The 16,869-nt window shown below is 43.8% G+C and overlaps 1 protein-coding gene across 1 annotated transcript in view; it reads right to left on the reverse strand.

Annotated features, from left to right (window-relative positions):
* FCHO2 (FCH and mu domain containing endocytic adaptor 2) overlaps positions 1–16,869 on the reverse strand; it is a gene marked incomplete at its 5' end in the record, with an annotated part of 73,375 nt that overhangs the window by 42,247 nt on the left and 14,259 nt on the right. The window contains 3 exons of the mRNA XM_089686188.1: positions 2,469–2,480; positions 5,258–5,430; positions 6,255–6,315. Coding sequence (XP_089542314.1) covers positions 2,469–2,480; positions 5,258–5,430; positions 6,255–6,315 — 246 coding nt within the window. The remainder of the gene's footprint in view (positions 1–2,468; positions 2,481–5,257; positions 5,431–6,254; positions 6,316–16,869) is intronic.

Genomic DNA, 16,869 nt, shown 5'->3' on the forward strand with positions numbered 1-16,869 from the left:
ATCTTTAGAAGAAACCATGCAAGTGTGCATACGGTCCTGCTCTCCTCCACCTCATGCATAATTGTATTGGTCACACAGGCTACGTATTGTATAAAAAAAAAAAAAAAAACAGGTAGGTGTAGGGTCAACTGAAAAAAAAAGTCAGGATTTCCATACAATTTTAGCTGCTTATATCTCTGGATCTACTTACCGTATTTTTCGCTGTATAAGACGCACTTTTTCTTCCCCAAAACTGGGGGGGAAATGTCAGTGCATCTTATGGAGCGAATATGGAGCGGCCGGTCCGGTATTTCCACCGCGGCCGTGTCAGAATACCGGGCCGGCCGCTCAGCTCTGCAGCGGGACCTTACCTGTTCCTTTATCCAGCGGCGTGCTGTCTTCCGGCTTCTGTAGTGTGGGCACTGGGCATGACAGCCGGGTGCCAAGTGCGCATGCGCAAGAAGCGGTGCTTTTTGTGAATGGTAAGGCGGTACCTGGGACACATGACAGATCCCAGAAGCCGCCGGACCAATCACAAAGCGCAAGTGCTTCTCGCTCATGCGCACTGGGCACCCGGTTGTCATGCCGAGCGCCATTACAGAAGCCGGGAAGACAGCGCACGGCTGGATCGAGGAACAGGTAAGATCAAACAAAAACTCTGCGGAAGTAAGAGCGGGTACCTGTCAAATTCAGGTACCCGCTCCCCACCTCCCCAAAGGTCAGCAGTTATCTGTGCTGTCCGCAGTCTCTGGTCATCCCTGTGCTGTCCCCAGTCTCTGGTCATCCCTGTGCTGTCCCCAGTCTCTGGTCATCCCTGTGCTGTCCCCAGTCTCTGGTCATCCCTGTGCTGTCCGCAGTCTCTGGTCATCCCTGTGCTGTCCGCAGTCTCTCGTCATCCCTGTGCTGTCCGCAGTCTCTGGTCATCCCTGTGCTGTCCGCAGTCTCTGGTCATCTCCTGTACTGTGTCTGCAGTCCATTAGTTCAGAATTTTTTTTTTCCTGTTTTCTGCCTCTAAAACCTAGGTGCGTCTTATGGTCAGGTGCGTCTTATACGGCGAAAAATACGGTAACCATTTAGAACTACAGGGTCCTCTGCCCTGTACTGTACAATTAATGGAGTACTACAGGCACAAATGCCTATGCTCTAAAAGGTTAGACACTGACAAGGTTCCCTTGCTGGCATCTTCTCTCCAGCTTCTTTCGGGTGCCAGTCTTTGGCCATCTTGACTGGCCAGCATGAGGCGAAATCACTCCAGCGCACACGTGGGAGTGCATTCATCCCAACATAGAGGATCTATGCCAGAATGTAAATTGAGCTGCACATGTGCAGCTCAGTGTACATTCTATAGGGAAATGTGAACATTGCAAGAGCTTTCTATGGGGGCAGAAACTGAAAAGGAGGAGTAAACAGTGCCACTGGGGGATCCAAGAAGAAGAGGTTCGAGGCCCTTCAGAGCCATTCTGTACAATGTCACTGCACACAGCAGGTAAGTATAACATGATTGTTATTTTAATTTAAAAAATTGCCTTTAGTAACACTTTAACTGAAACATTCATTAGACATATTTATAGCTGTGCTGCAATGTCACACAATGAGAGATCACACATTTCACATAAGTTTAAAGATTAAATAAGAGACATTTTCTATGGCCACTAAATGATGAGAATGAAGTATAATGTACTATAAATAGTGACAAAGGAAAACAAGCAGCTGGGAAAAGTACACAGAGGTTGATCTGAGTTTGCAAATAACTTCAATCAGACTCAATAGAATCAAAATAAGATACATGATTCTAGTGTTATAAGAGACAAAGAAGACAATACAATGACATTTTCAGACATAATAAATCATGATACCGTTGTCTATCAAGAGACAGTCAATATTTGTAATGCCTTTTTGTGAATTGTCAGCTGTGTGTGCATAATTCATGGAATAGCATGCAAAAAATAGTAATTTATTTAACAGTCTCTGCCTACATTATCATGTACACATACTGACACAAATACTCCTTCAGGACCAGCCCACATGCAGTATAGTGTGTTTTGTCTGCATAGAAAGAAAAGCATGGAAAGTATACATATAGTATAATGCATGGAAAGTATATGCCATAGTTCACACCAGTGAGGTCAGTTTCAGAAAGAAAAAAAAAAAAAAAAAAAAGAGAACATGCTGCATTTTTCCTGCACTGGACTGTATTGTTCTGGAACGCATAAAAATGGATGAAAATTGCACTGAACCCTAGTACAGTGAAAAAAAAGAAAAAAGCATCTGGATTACATCCAGAAACACATAAAAAAATGAAATAAAACCGCACCAAAACGCATCAAAAACACGCATGCAAAGATGCATCCGGAACGGATCAGGAGTGCGCTTTTGTTGTGTGAAGCAGCCCTCAATGGAAAAGTAAAAATGGCGTATGACCAAATCATTAACTATACAATACTTTAAAAATGATGTCAGTATTATTGTTAATTTTGCAACATACTCACCGGGCTTTGCCTCTGTATTTAGAAAAAGAACAGAAAAGAAAGTGGAAATTATTAACAAAGCACTAAAAATTCCACACTATAGTAACAGTAGGAATCTGTGAGATATAGAGAGGGGAATTGATTAAAACTGGAGCAGGCACAATTTGGAACAGCTGCGGATGGCAACCAATCAGCTTCTTTCATTTTCAAGCCTAAAGTATAACTAAAGGCAAAACATTTTTTTTTAGAAAGAGTGTAGAGCTATTAGAACACCTGTCAGGTTTTTTTTGCTGTCTTTGCCCGTTAGGGAGATTTATCCTCTCTATTTGTCTTGTTTACCATTATTATTGAAAGTGAAAGTAAAAGAAAAAAACTAATTTTGGGTTGCCCCAGAAAAGTCAGAGGGGAAATCTTCCAATGGAGACACCTGTTCTGGTGACCTGGGGGTCCCCAAGGGATTCCCTTAACTTGTAGGGATGTCCTCTCACTGCCTGTCTGGCTATTGTACAAGAGGTGAAGGGAAATCTCAGCAATGGACAAAATCTGCCAGGGGTTATAACCCTACCTTGCTCCATTAAAAAAAGAAGAAAAGTTGCCTATAGTTCTACTTTAACTGAACAAGCCAAAGATGGAAGCTTATTGGTCACTGTGCACAGCACCTCCTGATTCTGTCTGCTCTAGTTTTCATATATCCCCTCCAGAGTAGTCAAACAGTTAAAATACAAAACGAACCTATAAATATTTCTTCAGTACTTGACCTGATAAAAGATTTGGAATGTTGTTCAGATATTATTGTAATTTATTGAACCCTGCCAGACAGGTAACACCCCTATATTCTATGCAGCTTCCTGTGACGCCTGCCTGCTCCAACGACAATTGGAGCCCATTCACACCAATGTGCTGCATTATGAAGCATGTCAACATATGCCAATTTAAGGCAACCCAGTTATACTAAAGGGCTGCCTACTGGACACATGTCCATTGGCAAGGAGCATTGGGAGTGACATGCAGAATGAATGGCAATGCATCACATCACCAAGCATAGCTCACGTTACCGTAGAGCAATGGTGTGAATTAGCACTGATGATGAAGGTCCATTGCCTGGCTGGCAAGGCACATAGGATACTGCACAGCTGAAAGATAAAATAATGGTGGCACCTTTTTCCAGGTAAATCAGTCGGAATATATGCATCTCAATGGCATGTTGAGCTCTTTGCAGACAACACTTTAAATTAGTTCTAATATATTCCATCACCTAACAATTGTAACTCTTAAGATATGTGCATTTACTCTATACTGTCACACATTTTCATATTAAGTTTCCAAATATCTGTGGTATTGTTGTAAAAATAGGGTTTTTTTTGGTCTCCAAATCTCCAGTACCAATTATGATACAACTGGGACAACCATAAAGTTGAACCCAAGGATGAGGAAATATTGTCTGAATACAAGAGGCAGTTGTATGTGTACTTGTATCTTGGTATGCTTTGTGTATTTCTTCCAGATCTGTACAGCAATCCACTGGGAGGCTCCATGCACACTAGCAGCTGGTAAAGCGCTAGAAAAAATGCTGTATAAAAAACAGCTAATATTAGCATTTTTGCCAGCGTCTTTACAGTGTTTAGGAGCGCTAGTGTTTGTAAAGAGGCGGTGGCTGAAGGCGGCCTTAAAGACCAGTAGGTTGTCAAGGAGCAGGCCAGCAAGCTGGCTGCCATGTCCTTAACAACAAAGGAGTCACCAGCGGGGCTCTCCGCCGGCAATGAAAACTTCAGAAAAAAAAAGTACAGGGGTCCTTTCAGGTCTGGTATGGATTTTAACCTCATGCTAAAATTGGGGGGGGACACATTGGCGCCCCCCCAGAAGTCCATACCAGACCCATAAATTTTGACCTGGGGTTCCCCTCAAAATCCATACCGATTTTTTTTAATTTTGACATGGGGTTCCCTTCAAAATCCATACCAGACCCGAAGGGCCTGATATGGATTAGGGGGGACCCCCACTCTGGTTTTTTTTGACAGCTGTTGTTAAGGGCGTGGTGGCCGGCTTGCCAGCCTGATCCTTAACAGTCAGCTATGCACTGAAAAAGAAAAACAGCTGGAACGCAGCATTTAAGAGCTGTTAGGAGCATTTAGTGATTTTTTTTTCTACTGTCAAAAAAAAAAGGCTTTTTTCTGCTCCAAGAAGCTGAAGCTTAAAAAACGCTTCTAGCCTACAACAGTGTGCATGGACACATAGGATAACACTATTTTCTTCTAGGGGCAGGAAAAAAAGCGCTCATAAGTAGCTGCTAGGAGCTCAAACATAAGCTAGTGTGCATGGAGATTGAAACTTTGCCATTGTGCAGGAGCTTCCTGTAATAAAGACCGGTCACTGCTGCTCTCTCTCCTTGTGCAGGATGACTGGTCTCCACCCCCTGCTGTAGATATCTGCAGGCACACAAAGGGGATTTATATCCTTTGTGATTATTGAGGAATTTATTTTAATAATTATTTTTTTTGCCTCAACTTCAGTTTTAAGGTCTACTACATTTTCACAATCCACCTATTGAAAGATTGACTAAACTAAACTCATATGATAAAGCCTTGGAACACTCACGCAGCAGGATATCTGAAAGATACTTGAAATTATATACTTGGTATTCTAAAGCTCCAAAATGCTATAACAGCATCTGCAAGATCAGCAATAAAATATGCTTGGCTCTGTTAACTTAGTGATTTAACTAGGGATTACCATCATGTTGATTACTATCAGCAAGTTGCATGAGTTGAATGTTATACACGATTTAGATCACAGGTCATAATAATACTCACAGAAGGTGCTGGTGAAAGGGATATATTTCCAATAGAAACCTTTAGTTCATCTAGGGAGGCCATAGTGTGATGGGAGCCATTATTAGGCTGCACAGGTTTGATCTCAACATGAAATTTTTTAGGCCCATCATCATCATCAGAATCACTTGAAGAGTAAAAATGATTTTCTTTGGTATGTGTGCATCAGTTAAGAAAAGCTCTGATTAAGGTTAGATTAAAATATGTATAAAAAAGAACCTAACAATGCAAGAGACAAGTGCAATCTGCATTTAGAACAAAAACAAATGCCTTTGGTGAACCACTAAGAACAAAGTGGAAAGATACATAATTCAGGAACCAGCAGCCATTTAGAAATCAGAAACAGCTTTGTATTCACAACAAAAGAAAATAAGAAAACACCAAAAACGGTACACTGGCCTTGTAAAGTACATCGATTATTATTTTAATGTAAAAGGTTAAGATACGCTCATAAGAATATTTATTTGAAGACTTATCCATCCACTTCTTAAGGTCTTTCACAATAATGCACTTCAAACCGAAGCACAACGCTGCTGCTATTTCCCCCTGCAGTGTGTGTTGCTCCCTAGCACTGTTCTCCGGTTTGGAGAAGTTTATTATGTAAGACCTTGAAAACTGAATAGGTAAACCTTCAAACATTAAGTTCGAGAGTTCCACATTTTAAATTAAAATAGCATTTGCTTTACAAGGTTGGTGTTTGCCATTTGCTGTCTGCATATAGCTTGGTGTCGAAGCCAGGCTGTCGGTGATTGCGGAGTTGTATGATCTTCTGAGTACTTATATGAAGAGGACAAAATTATCAAAGACTATTTTATCCATCACTGGGACCAACATCTTTATAATGATTACTGTACATTTAAGACAACACATGCAAGAGGTTTAGGAGACACAGAGCCCAACACCATTGGTTGAGGATCTTGAGCAGTTACAAAGTAAACCTTATTAGCTTAAAATGTAAGAAATGATGCTAGAAAAAGGATATAATTCTGGTTATCTTCTGGTTTTATACTGTACCCTTCATCATCAACTGCAGGAACATTCTGAAAAAGAGTGATTAAAAATGTATGTAAAGACTGTACTACACAGTAATAGAAGTACAACATTCTATACACAGACAAAAAAAATCCTTGCGTCTAAGGCCAATGCAAAATTCTTCCTCTGGTTGCATATATCCTTTGCTCAAGAACAATGGGATGAACGGAAAAAAAAAACTGGATGAATGTGGGGATGGTGGGAATCTTCCCTGCTGTGTCTTTCTATTTTGACAGCAAGCAGACTTCCCTGCCATCAGAATACACTGATCGGCATTGCAACCTATTGCCTGCAGCACTGATCAAGAGGAAAATACCAACAGGGCAGTTGAACCAAAGTTGATCAGTAGATCACCTGCTGTTCAACCACTGTGGCCACACATGGATGGAAATTCAGCAAGTCTGTGCTGAACCGTCAAATTTTGATCTAAGTATAGCCAACTTTAGACATCTCCTTTAATTGCTAGTGCTAACACAGTAGCACAAGTACTGTGGAAGAGTCCTGGAGCATTGGATAGATCATTCTGGAAAGACGAAACAGATATTCTTAAAACCTTTCAATGAGTAAGAGCAATACTCTAGGTAGAGTAGAGATGTCCCTTGGAGTACTGAAAGGAAAACTTCCCAATAGAAAAATGGTAAATTCACTCATGACTTATTTTTTTCAAATGCAAGCTGCTTGGCTATCATGCTGAACTTCTAGATGCATTGTGGTGATTTCTGGCTCCACCCCCTACTGACTGCACTGGTAGTCATAGCGGAAAAAGTTAACTCCCGTATCCCCCCCACTTCCTGCATTGGTGCTCGTGGCAGTGAATGTTAACCACCCCATTACATCCTCCCAACCCACTGTGGATCACTTATCTTATCATATGCTCCCCCCCCCCCCCCCCAACAGGCCAGGACTTTACCTGTGCTGTGGGCAACAATAATGCCACAAACAGTGCAGTCTCTATCACACACAGAGTGTCACAGTTCCCAGCACTCCTCTACCTGCATACAAAGGGCCCATGGGACGTGGGTTGGACAGCAGGACTTTAGATGAAGGTCTCATTTAGCTACCAGAGAAACTCTCTGCAACTTAAAAAAATGCAGTAAAACAGTGCTGTTTTTCTTTCTTGAAGTAATTTATTTACTTGCTAGGGAATATGACCAGCCCAGGAAGAGTCAATTCTCTAGCACAGGGTCTTCAAACTTTCTAAACCAAGGGCCAGTTTACTGTCCTTCAGACTTTAGGGGGGCTGGACTGCGGTCAGAGGGAGTAGAAAATGCCATGCCATCACTGGAACAATGCCCCAGGCTTGGTGGTGAGCAGAAAGCAGAATAGTGCCCCATCACTGGTATTAGTGTTAGTATCAATGGGAGGAATAATGCCTAATTTTTAGTGTCAATAGGAAGAAACACTGTATGTCTCATTGGGAAACATTATGCCACAACCTTGGTGTCACTGGAAGGAATTGTGAAACATCACTGGTGTCAGAAGGAGGAATAGTGCTCTAAGGGCCAGATAAAGCCAAGAGAAAGGCCACATACGGCCCATGGGCCTCAGTTTGGAAATTACTACCCAAGCACAACCACAATTCCCTCTCCCTCCTTCCCCTTCCAACAGTGTCAAATTACAGTCGGTGCTGGCACAGCTCCACCAGCTTATCTTTCTGTATATGACCTTTTATGTACCTGTTGGTGGGCAGTGAAGGGGAATACTACAGAGTGTCAACAGAGTGACAGCTTCAAGTCTGCTCGGGCTGCTTACATCACATCAAGATGGCAGTGCCCAACAGCAGGCATTTGGATATCTACACAAGCAAGGCTTTTACGGGTAAATAACATGCCTAAAATAAGTTAAATGTGCATATTCTTTTTTTATTCCAAAAAACAAAGTTTATTGAAAACAAGATACAAATTATCACACGAAAATGTACAGATGAAGTGCACTTAGGACATACAGCAAAGCATATATCATACAAAGGCAAATGAGGTCCAACGCAAGATCAAACAGTGTGGATGAACTAGGCCATGACAGGGTTGTGCCTGTAATATTTAGGTATGCTTGTCAAGTGCTAAAAATAAAGAGACGTCTGGCCTCCCACCATAAATGTCTTGCGGTAAAAATCTGTAGGGGGGAGAAGAGCAAATACGATGCCTATGTGAGAGTCAATACTACAGAATACGATGGTGGAATTGTGCGAATGTAGAAGTAATTGTCGTGGGAACCGCTAACGAATTGCGGGAGGTGATGCTGACAGAATACTCAGTGTTCTATTGGAAAAATTGTCCGAAACGTGTGTAAGCATATGAAAAGAAAAGAAAAGAGAAGGCGAGAAAAAAGGAAAAAAAAGAGAAAGGAGGAGGAGAGAGAGAAGAGAAAAAAAAAGGGGGGGGGAGGGGGGGAAGGGAAGCAAATGGGGAGGGTAAAATAAGAGAAGGGACAACCGTCAAAAATATCTTATCCTCAATACAAACAGTAGCGGGAGTGGGTGGAACCTAAGCTATCATCGGCGTCAAAAGAATGCGTGTGTAACACGGGGGGAGTATGATGGCACCCTCAGGTCAAATATCACTAAATAACACTATCAGGAAGACCAAATTAGGTTTAGACAGATTGGTCCATGAGGGATCGATACTCCGGGGTAGTCAGAAAATGGGTCCAGCAAGCCCATACATGAGAGAATTTCGTAGGAGTGTCGAGGGCAGTCGCAACCAGTTCTTCCATGTCCGCCGTTTTACCCACTCGGGTGAGCCATTCACGTATAGAGGGAGAGCGTGTAGAGCCCCACAGAACCGGAATACAGAGTCTGGCTGCGTTGATCATGTGCATGGCTAATGATTTAAAGTACTGAGCCCTGGGAAGGGAAGAGTGATGGAGGAGGAATTGAGCAGGAGAGAGAGCTAAGGGTAAGGTAGTTATAGACACTACTAACCTATGGACCTCCTGCCAAAATGGTTGAAGAATCGGGCAAGACCACCATATGTGAAGAAAGGACCCGTCTGGGGTCCCGCATCTCCAGCAGCTGTTGGGGAAGACGTGGTTAAAATGATGAATTCTGGAGGGAGTTCGGTACCATCTAGAGGCTAATTTGTAGCTGTTTTCCTGTGTCGAGACATTGAGGGAACATTTATGAGAGTATTGGAAGACCAGGTCCCAGTCTGAGTCCGACAGCTCAGCATTAAGATCTCTCTTCCAAGCCCGAAATGCGGGGAGGGAGTCATAAGACCGGCTCTCCACTAGAAGTGGGTAGATCTCCGAGATCAGATGTTTCCGCGGTTCAGCCTTCGCGCATGCAGATTCAAATGGGGTAAGAGAGCGATGCCAGTTATGAGGGGGTTTATGAGAGAGCAGATAATGTCTGATCTGGAAATAAACCCAGAAAGGGAATTCGCGAATACCCAGGCTTTCCTGCAATTCTCGGAGTGTTTTCACCTTGCCCTTGTGGAGAAAATGTTTCACTAAGATCTGTTTGTGTGGCCAGTGTTTCATTAAAAAGTCTTTATGCATTCCAGGGGGGAAGTCAGGGTTGAGGCGTATGGGGGTCAGGGGGTTGGGTGTGTCAGAAATGGCTGCAGATCTACAAGCCGAACAGAAACTTTTTAACGTAGGTCCCACCAAAGGATGGGTGAGAAGAGCTTGTGGCGTGTGTTTCGGCGAAAGCCAAGGAATCGATGCCAGGGGGAAGGGCGAGCAAGCATTCTCTATAGATATCCAGTCTTTAGAGGCAGTGTGAACGTGCCAATCAACTATCCGGGAAAGATGACAAGCCCAATAGTAGCGGTAAAGATCAGGAAATCCTATACCCCCTTTAAGTTTAGAGAGGGTTAATTGGGAGTAGGCAATACGCGGACGTTTGTGGCTCCAAAGGAACAGTGAACACAGTCTTTTGCAAGAAGCAAAGAAAGCAAGAGGTAAGTGAATTGGTAATGTTTGGAAGAGATACAGGAGACGGGGAAGTACATTCATTTTAATGATCGCTGCCCTTCCAAACCACGAGAAACAGGGACGGCGCCATTTATTGAGGTCTTCTTGCATAGAGCGAAGAGCGGTAAGATACTTTTTCACATAAAGGTCATCAAGGTTACTAGTGAGCTGGATACCGAGATAAGTTAGGGAATCCCTTTCCCAGTGAAATGGGAATTGGGCCTCACAAGCAGAGACTAGCTCAGCAGACAAGGTAATGTTAAGGGCGGCAGATTTGGAAAAATTAATTTTAAAATTCGACAAATATCTGAAAAGGGCAAAGTCTTTCAGTAGGTTTGGGAGGGTGATGTGAGGGTCCGCCAGGAACAAGAGAATATCATCCGCATAAGCTGCAAGCTTATATTCCTTGTCTGCCACCGTGATTCCTTTAACATCAGGGTTTAAACGAATTTTCCGCAACAGGGGCTCAAGGGATAGGACAAACAAAAGCGGGGAGAGGGGGCATCCCTGACGTGTACCGTTCCGTAGATGAAAGGAGTTTGACAGATGGCCGTTCACCCGGACCCGGGCAGTAGGTGCAGAATAGAGGGCCATTATATAGTTAAGCATCTTCTCACCCAGACCCAGTGCCACTAAAGACGCGTTCAAGTAATCCCAGGCAATCCTGTCAAAGGCCTTTTCTGCATCCAAGGAGAGGAGAAAACCCAGAGTGTTAGACCTGCGAAGCCAGTGGTGGAGATTAGGGGCCTTGATAGTGTTGTCCCTTGCTTCTCTACCAGGGATAAATCCTACTTGGTCCAAATCAACCAGGGAGGGAAGCAAGGGAAGAAGACGATTAGCAATGATCTTCGCGAATAGTTTGACGTCCACGTTCAGCAAGGAAATGGGTCTATAATTGGAGACCTGGGTGGTGTCCTTCCCGTCTTTGGGGATAACTGTGATGTGAGCCTCCAACAGGTGGTTAGGCGGCCCTGAAGGTTGAGCGAGAGTGTTAAAAGCAGCAAGAAATGGAATACCCAGTATATCTAAAAAAGATTTATAATAGGCTACTGAAAAACCATCAGGGCCCGGGCTCTTCCCCGGTTTCATCTGTTTTACTGCGGATTGCAGTTCAAGTAAGGTGAGATCATTTTCCAAAGCGTGCACCAGATCCTCGGAGAGGGCGGGTGAACCGTAGAGATGGAGAAATTCAGAGATCAAGGCAGTTCTAGATTTGTCCGAATGTATAGGGGGACGTTCCGGAGGGAGGTTGTACAAAAATTTATAGTAGCGTTCAAAATGGGCGGCAATATCGGGGTTGGATGTAGCCTCAATGCCATCAGAGCCTCTGATTTTATGTACCGTCATACTAGCCCGTTTCTCACGAAGAGCTCTGGCTAGAAATTTCCCGCTCTTATTTGCGAACTCGTAATACAGCTTATGTGAAAGAATGTATCTTTTTCTAACCACCTTACCCAGTTCCGTGAGAAGCTGTGTGCGTGTACGCGTGAGTTCCGAAAGGGTCGACGCAGCCAGAGTCTGTTTGTGCACTCTTTCCAAAGAGCGGATCCTATCTGAGAGGAGCTTCAGACGCTCCTGTTTGGCTTTCTTACGTCTCGTCGCAATGGCTATGAGGCTGCCCCGAATGACACACTTGTGGGCCTCCCATCGCGTGATGGGTGAGGTGTCTGACGAGCTATTCAAGGAAAAATATTCAGCCATATTAAAGCGGAGCTCTTGAACAATAACGGCATCTGCAAGAAGGGAAGCATCCAAACGCCAGTATTTGGAGCACGGGTGCGAGATGGGGAACCGTAGCGTCATGGTGATGGGATGATGATCGGAAAGGACCATCGGTTCTATGGTAGCAGCATGGAGGAGAGGGAGATCTGGTTGCGACAAAAAAAAAATAGTCTATCCTAGAATACTTATTGTGTGGTGGGGAAAAAAAAAGTATAATCTTTAACAGTGGGGTAAAGTGTACGCCAGGTGTCATGTAATTGTAGAAGCTGTAATTGTATATGTATTTGCCTGAGAGCCTTGTAGGGTAAAAAAGAACTACCCGAGGAGGAGTCTAGCAGAAGGCTCAAAGGGACATTCAGATCGCCTCCAAGTACCAGTAACCCTTCCTGGAAAGCGGCTAGGGCAGAGACGATTGAACGCAGGAAGGAGACCTGTTGAACATTGGGGGCATAGACATTGGCGAATGTGATAGGTCTGTTAGCGAATACTCCCTTTATAAACAGGTATCTACCCTCAGGATCCACCATGGAATCTGTTATATGAAACTGGAGGTGTCTGGCGAACAGTATCGCAACCCCCTTAGATTTAGCCAGGGGGTTGGTGGCGTGGAGGACCGTGGGGAAGCAGAAATTGTAAAGCTTTGGAATGGAGTCTTGGCGAAAATGCGTTTCTTGTAAAAAGACCACATCTGCTTTCTGTTTGTGTAAGTAAGAGAGGAGCATGGAGCGCTTTTCGGGTATGAAATGTGCATATTCTTATGGAAAAATTATTGTTGAAATACTTTAGTGACACTTCATTCATGTCACTGCATGGTGCGGTGTGTTGCTGCATTTTTCACACACTGCTCTGCAAATCACACCAGTGTTGTGACGTGACCAGGACACATAGAAAGCAACCGTTTTCTATGAGCCCTATCAGTGACCTGTGTTTATCAAGTGTGGAAAAAGATAGGTTACCTCTGACAATGTGGGCATAATTTTGGGCGGTGGGTAAGGGTTACAATATGTTTTAACGTGTTGTTATATAACACTCCTCAAAGTACTACAAAAGAGAAGGTAGCTTTAAGTGCACCTCTGTAAAACACTGAATACTTTCTAGTTTTTGCACGAAAGACAGACAACTTTCCAGTTCAGTGTGCCTCATAAATTATTAACTCTGAGCACCACAACAAGCAAACCAGAAAGTAAACATTGTAAGTCAAACCCAATTAAGACCTGCTTCACCGATTTAACCTTGCAGCTATCGAGAACTCGCACTTCATTAATGCGACTGTTCTGAGTTAACGAACGCTCCCAGGAATTTTTCTTTTCACACAATATATTTTAAAGTGAAAGAGAGGGTGGCATAGTTTGAATGTAAAGTATACTACCCTTCATGGTTCCTCGTGGATCATTTTAGGACAAAGAATTCAGAGCAGTGGTAACAAGTTCAGGTAATCATTGCCAACATTATGGCATGCTCACTGTTGTTATAACAAGCCCACTTAGTTAAGTATTTTATGATCCAATAAAACTGTTGTGTGTGGCAGAGAAACCGAACCCCATAGGGGAAGGTGAACAATAAGGGTCTGTAATATCACAATCTGTACATTATAACATGGGACAAAGGATAGACTCCCCACAAAGTTTGGGGGGTGGACTTAGAGGCAATCTGACTGGAAGTGGGTACCTGTCAAATCCAGGTGCCCCTTCCCCCCAAAAAGTGCCAACACAGGAGAGAGGGAGAGAGAGAGAGGGAGAGAGAGAGAGAGGGAGAGAGAGAGAGGGAGAGAGAGAGGGGGAGAGAGAGAGGGGGAGGGGGAGAGAGGGAGGGGGAGGGGGAGAGAGGGAGGGGGAGAGGGGGAGAGAGGGAGGGGGAGAGGGGGAGAGAGGGAGGGGGAGAGGGGGAGAGAGGGAGGGGGAGAGAGAGAGGGGGAGAGAGGGAGGGGGGGAGGGGGAGGGGGGAGGGGGGAGGGGGAGAGAGAGAGGGGGAGGGGGAGGGGGAGAGAGAGGGGGAGAGAGAGAGGGGGAGGGGGAGAGAGAGGGGGAGAGAGAGAGGGGGGGGAGAGAGAGGGGGAGAGAGAGAGGGGGGGGAGAGAGAGAGAGAGTGTGTGTGTTGAAGGTGACGTTCCTCTTCAAAAACCATAGCGTATAGCACTACAGGACCATAAAAAGAAAAACAAAAATTGATTTTGCTTTAAGTGTTATGGTAAGGTTTAAAGGATAAGTTTACCTTTGTGAATATGTTATGTGTTACACCCATATTTAGGGTGTCACATGTAACATGTTCAGCATCTGCCTCCACTTCACCCCACCTCCTGTGACAGCAGGCACGGTATCTTCTTCCAGCACCCATTGTCACAATTCAAAAAAAAGAGTGTGGCTCCCCCCACAAGGCCACATCTTTCATTCACAGAGTTCCGTGAATGACTGAACTAAACGTACTGTCATCCATTGCGGCTGATGGCTTGTTGTTCTCAATGAACTACCAGGGAGCTGACGAGAACTCTGGTAGTTTATTGATCTTTATGTTATTCAATGACTACATTGATGAATCTTCCTTACACTGACAGTCTGCAGGATCCCTGCATTGCACCTGTATTCTGTTGATTGTAGGTGCAATGCTTTATGGGTTAAAAAAATAAATAAAATGACCCTTTTTTGCAGGTAAAAAAAAAATGTGCACTTGATTTTTAAGGTGAACTTATCCATTAAGGGACTATGGATAAGAATTATAGGGAGATGTCGTAAAGAGGTTAAAAGCTAAAGGTTTTAGGGGTTACCCTACTGTTAGAATACAATAGCGCAATGGGGAGGACTCCCCCATCCACCTCAACTGTATGGATGGGGGAATTGGTTACGTTTTATTTTGCTCAGCCCACTGGCTAAACAAAAACTGAGCTATCTATGGTCAGCCTAAGTCTGTAAAATGCTTGGATTTACCTCATTTTCAAGACGAAAAAAAAGAAAGAGTGAATCTCCCAAGATTTAATACACAACAATAAGAACAAGAGCTAATAAACAACAAAAGCCTGATACAATACACCCAAAGCAAGAAAAAAAAAAATAGTTGGAGCTTGACCCATGGACTTGCACTGAAAGATGCGAAGCCAGCCATTAGGCAGAACTACTAATCTGAAAACAGAGCCTGTGTACGTAATGAGCAAATATTGACAGCACTAGGCGTGCGGACAGACACCCACACACACTGGTTTTAAAACATTAACTCACTGATAAGATTATTTACATTAAACTGATTAATTTCACATATAATAGGTAACAAAAATTTATAATTTCCCTTAAAAAATACAATCAAAACCAGGTAATTAGTGATCTTTCCATGTCATGCGTTCTTTTGCTTATTATCTACAAACAGAAGTGTGCAATAAACCACAACTCGGCATGACCCAGGAAGGCAGGCAAATACATTGACTAAGCATGACTACATTTTCATAAAGGTCATTGCACGCGTCCCTTCACCTGCATTCTCTCAATGTAAATGAGCAGAGTATACCTGAAAAGGAAAAGGCTTGGTTTTCATGTTTACTTAATTCACATCATGTATAATAGTATGATTAGTTGTACAGTGGGGCAAAAAAGTATTTAGTCAGCCACCAATTGTGCAAGTTCTCCCACTTAAAAAGATGAGAGAGGCCTGTAATTGGCATCATAGGTAGACCTCAACTATGAGAGACAAATTGAGAAAAAAAAAATCCAGACAATCACATTGGCTGATTTGGAAAGAATTTATTTGCAAATTATGGTGGAAAATAGGTATTTGGTCAATATCAAAAGTTCATCTCAATACTTTGTTATATATCCTTTGTTGGCAATGACAGAGGTCAGTCGTTTCCTGTAAGTCTTCACAAGGTTGGCACACACTGTTGCTGGTATGTTGGCCCATTCCTCCATGTAGATCTCCTCTAGAGCAGTGATGTTTTGGGGCTGTCGCTGGGCAACACAGACTTTCAACTCCCTCCAAAGGTTTTCTATGGGGTTGAGATCTGGGGACTGGCTAGGCTACTCCAGGACCTTGAAATGCTTCTTACGGAGCAACTCCTTCGTTGCCCGGGCGGTATGTTTGGGATCATTGTCATGTTGGAAGACCCAGCCACGTTTCATCTTCAATGCCCTTGTTGATGGAAGGAGGTTTGCACTCAAAATTTCACGATACATGGCCCCATTCATTCTGTCCTGTACATGGATCAGTCGTCCTGGTCCCTTTGCGGAGAAACGGCCCCAAAGCATGATGTTGCCACCCCCATGCTTCACAGTAGGTATGGTGTTCTTTGGATGCAACTCAGCATTCTCTCTCCTCCAAACACGACGAGTTGTGTTTCTGCCAAACAGTTCTATTTTGGTTTCATCTGACCATATGACATCCTCCTAATCCTCTTCTGGATCATCCAAATGCTCTCTAGCAAACTTCAGACGGGCCCGGACATGTACTGGCTTAAGCAGGGGGACACGTCTGGTACTGCAGGATCTGAGTCCCTGGCGGCGTAGTGTGTTACTGATGGTAGCCTTTGTTACGTTGGTCCCTGCTCTCTGCAGGTCATTCACTAGGTCCTCCCATGTGGTCCTGGGATTTTTGCTCACCGTTCTTGTGATCATTTTGACCCCACGGGGTGAGATCTTGCATAGAGCCCCAGATCGAGGGAGATTATCAGTGGTCTTGTATGTCTTCCATTTTCTAATTATTGCTCCCACAGTTGATTTGTTCACACCAAGCTGCTTGCCTATTGCAGATTCAGTCTTCCCAGCCTGGTGCAGGTCTACAATTTTGTTTCTGGTGTCCTTCGACAGCTCTTTGGTCTTCACCATAGTGGAGTTTGGAGTGTGACTGTTTGAGGTTGTGGAAAGGTGTCTTCTATACGGATAACAAGTTCAAACAGGTGCCACTGATACAGGTAATGAGTGCAGGACAGAGGAGCCTCTTAAAGAAGAAGG

This window comes from Staurois parvus, unplaced genomic scaffold (assembly GCF_062004578.1).
Source record: "Staurois parvus isolate SC_StPar_1 unplaced genomic scaffold, SC_StPar_1.0 ptg000392l, whole genome shotgun sequence".
Lineage (NCBI taxonomy): Eukaryota > Metazoa > Chordata > Amphibia > Anura > Ranidae > Staurois > Staurois parvus.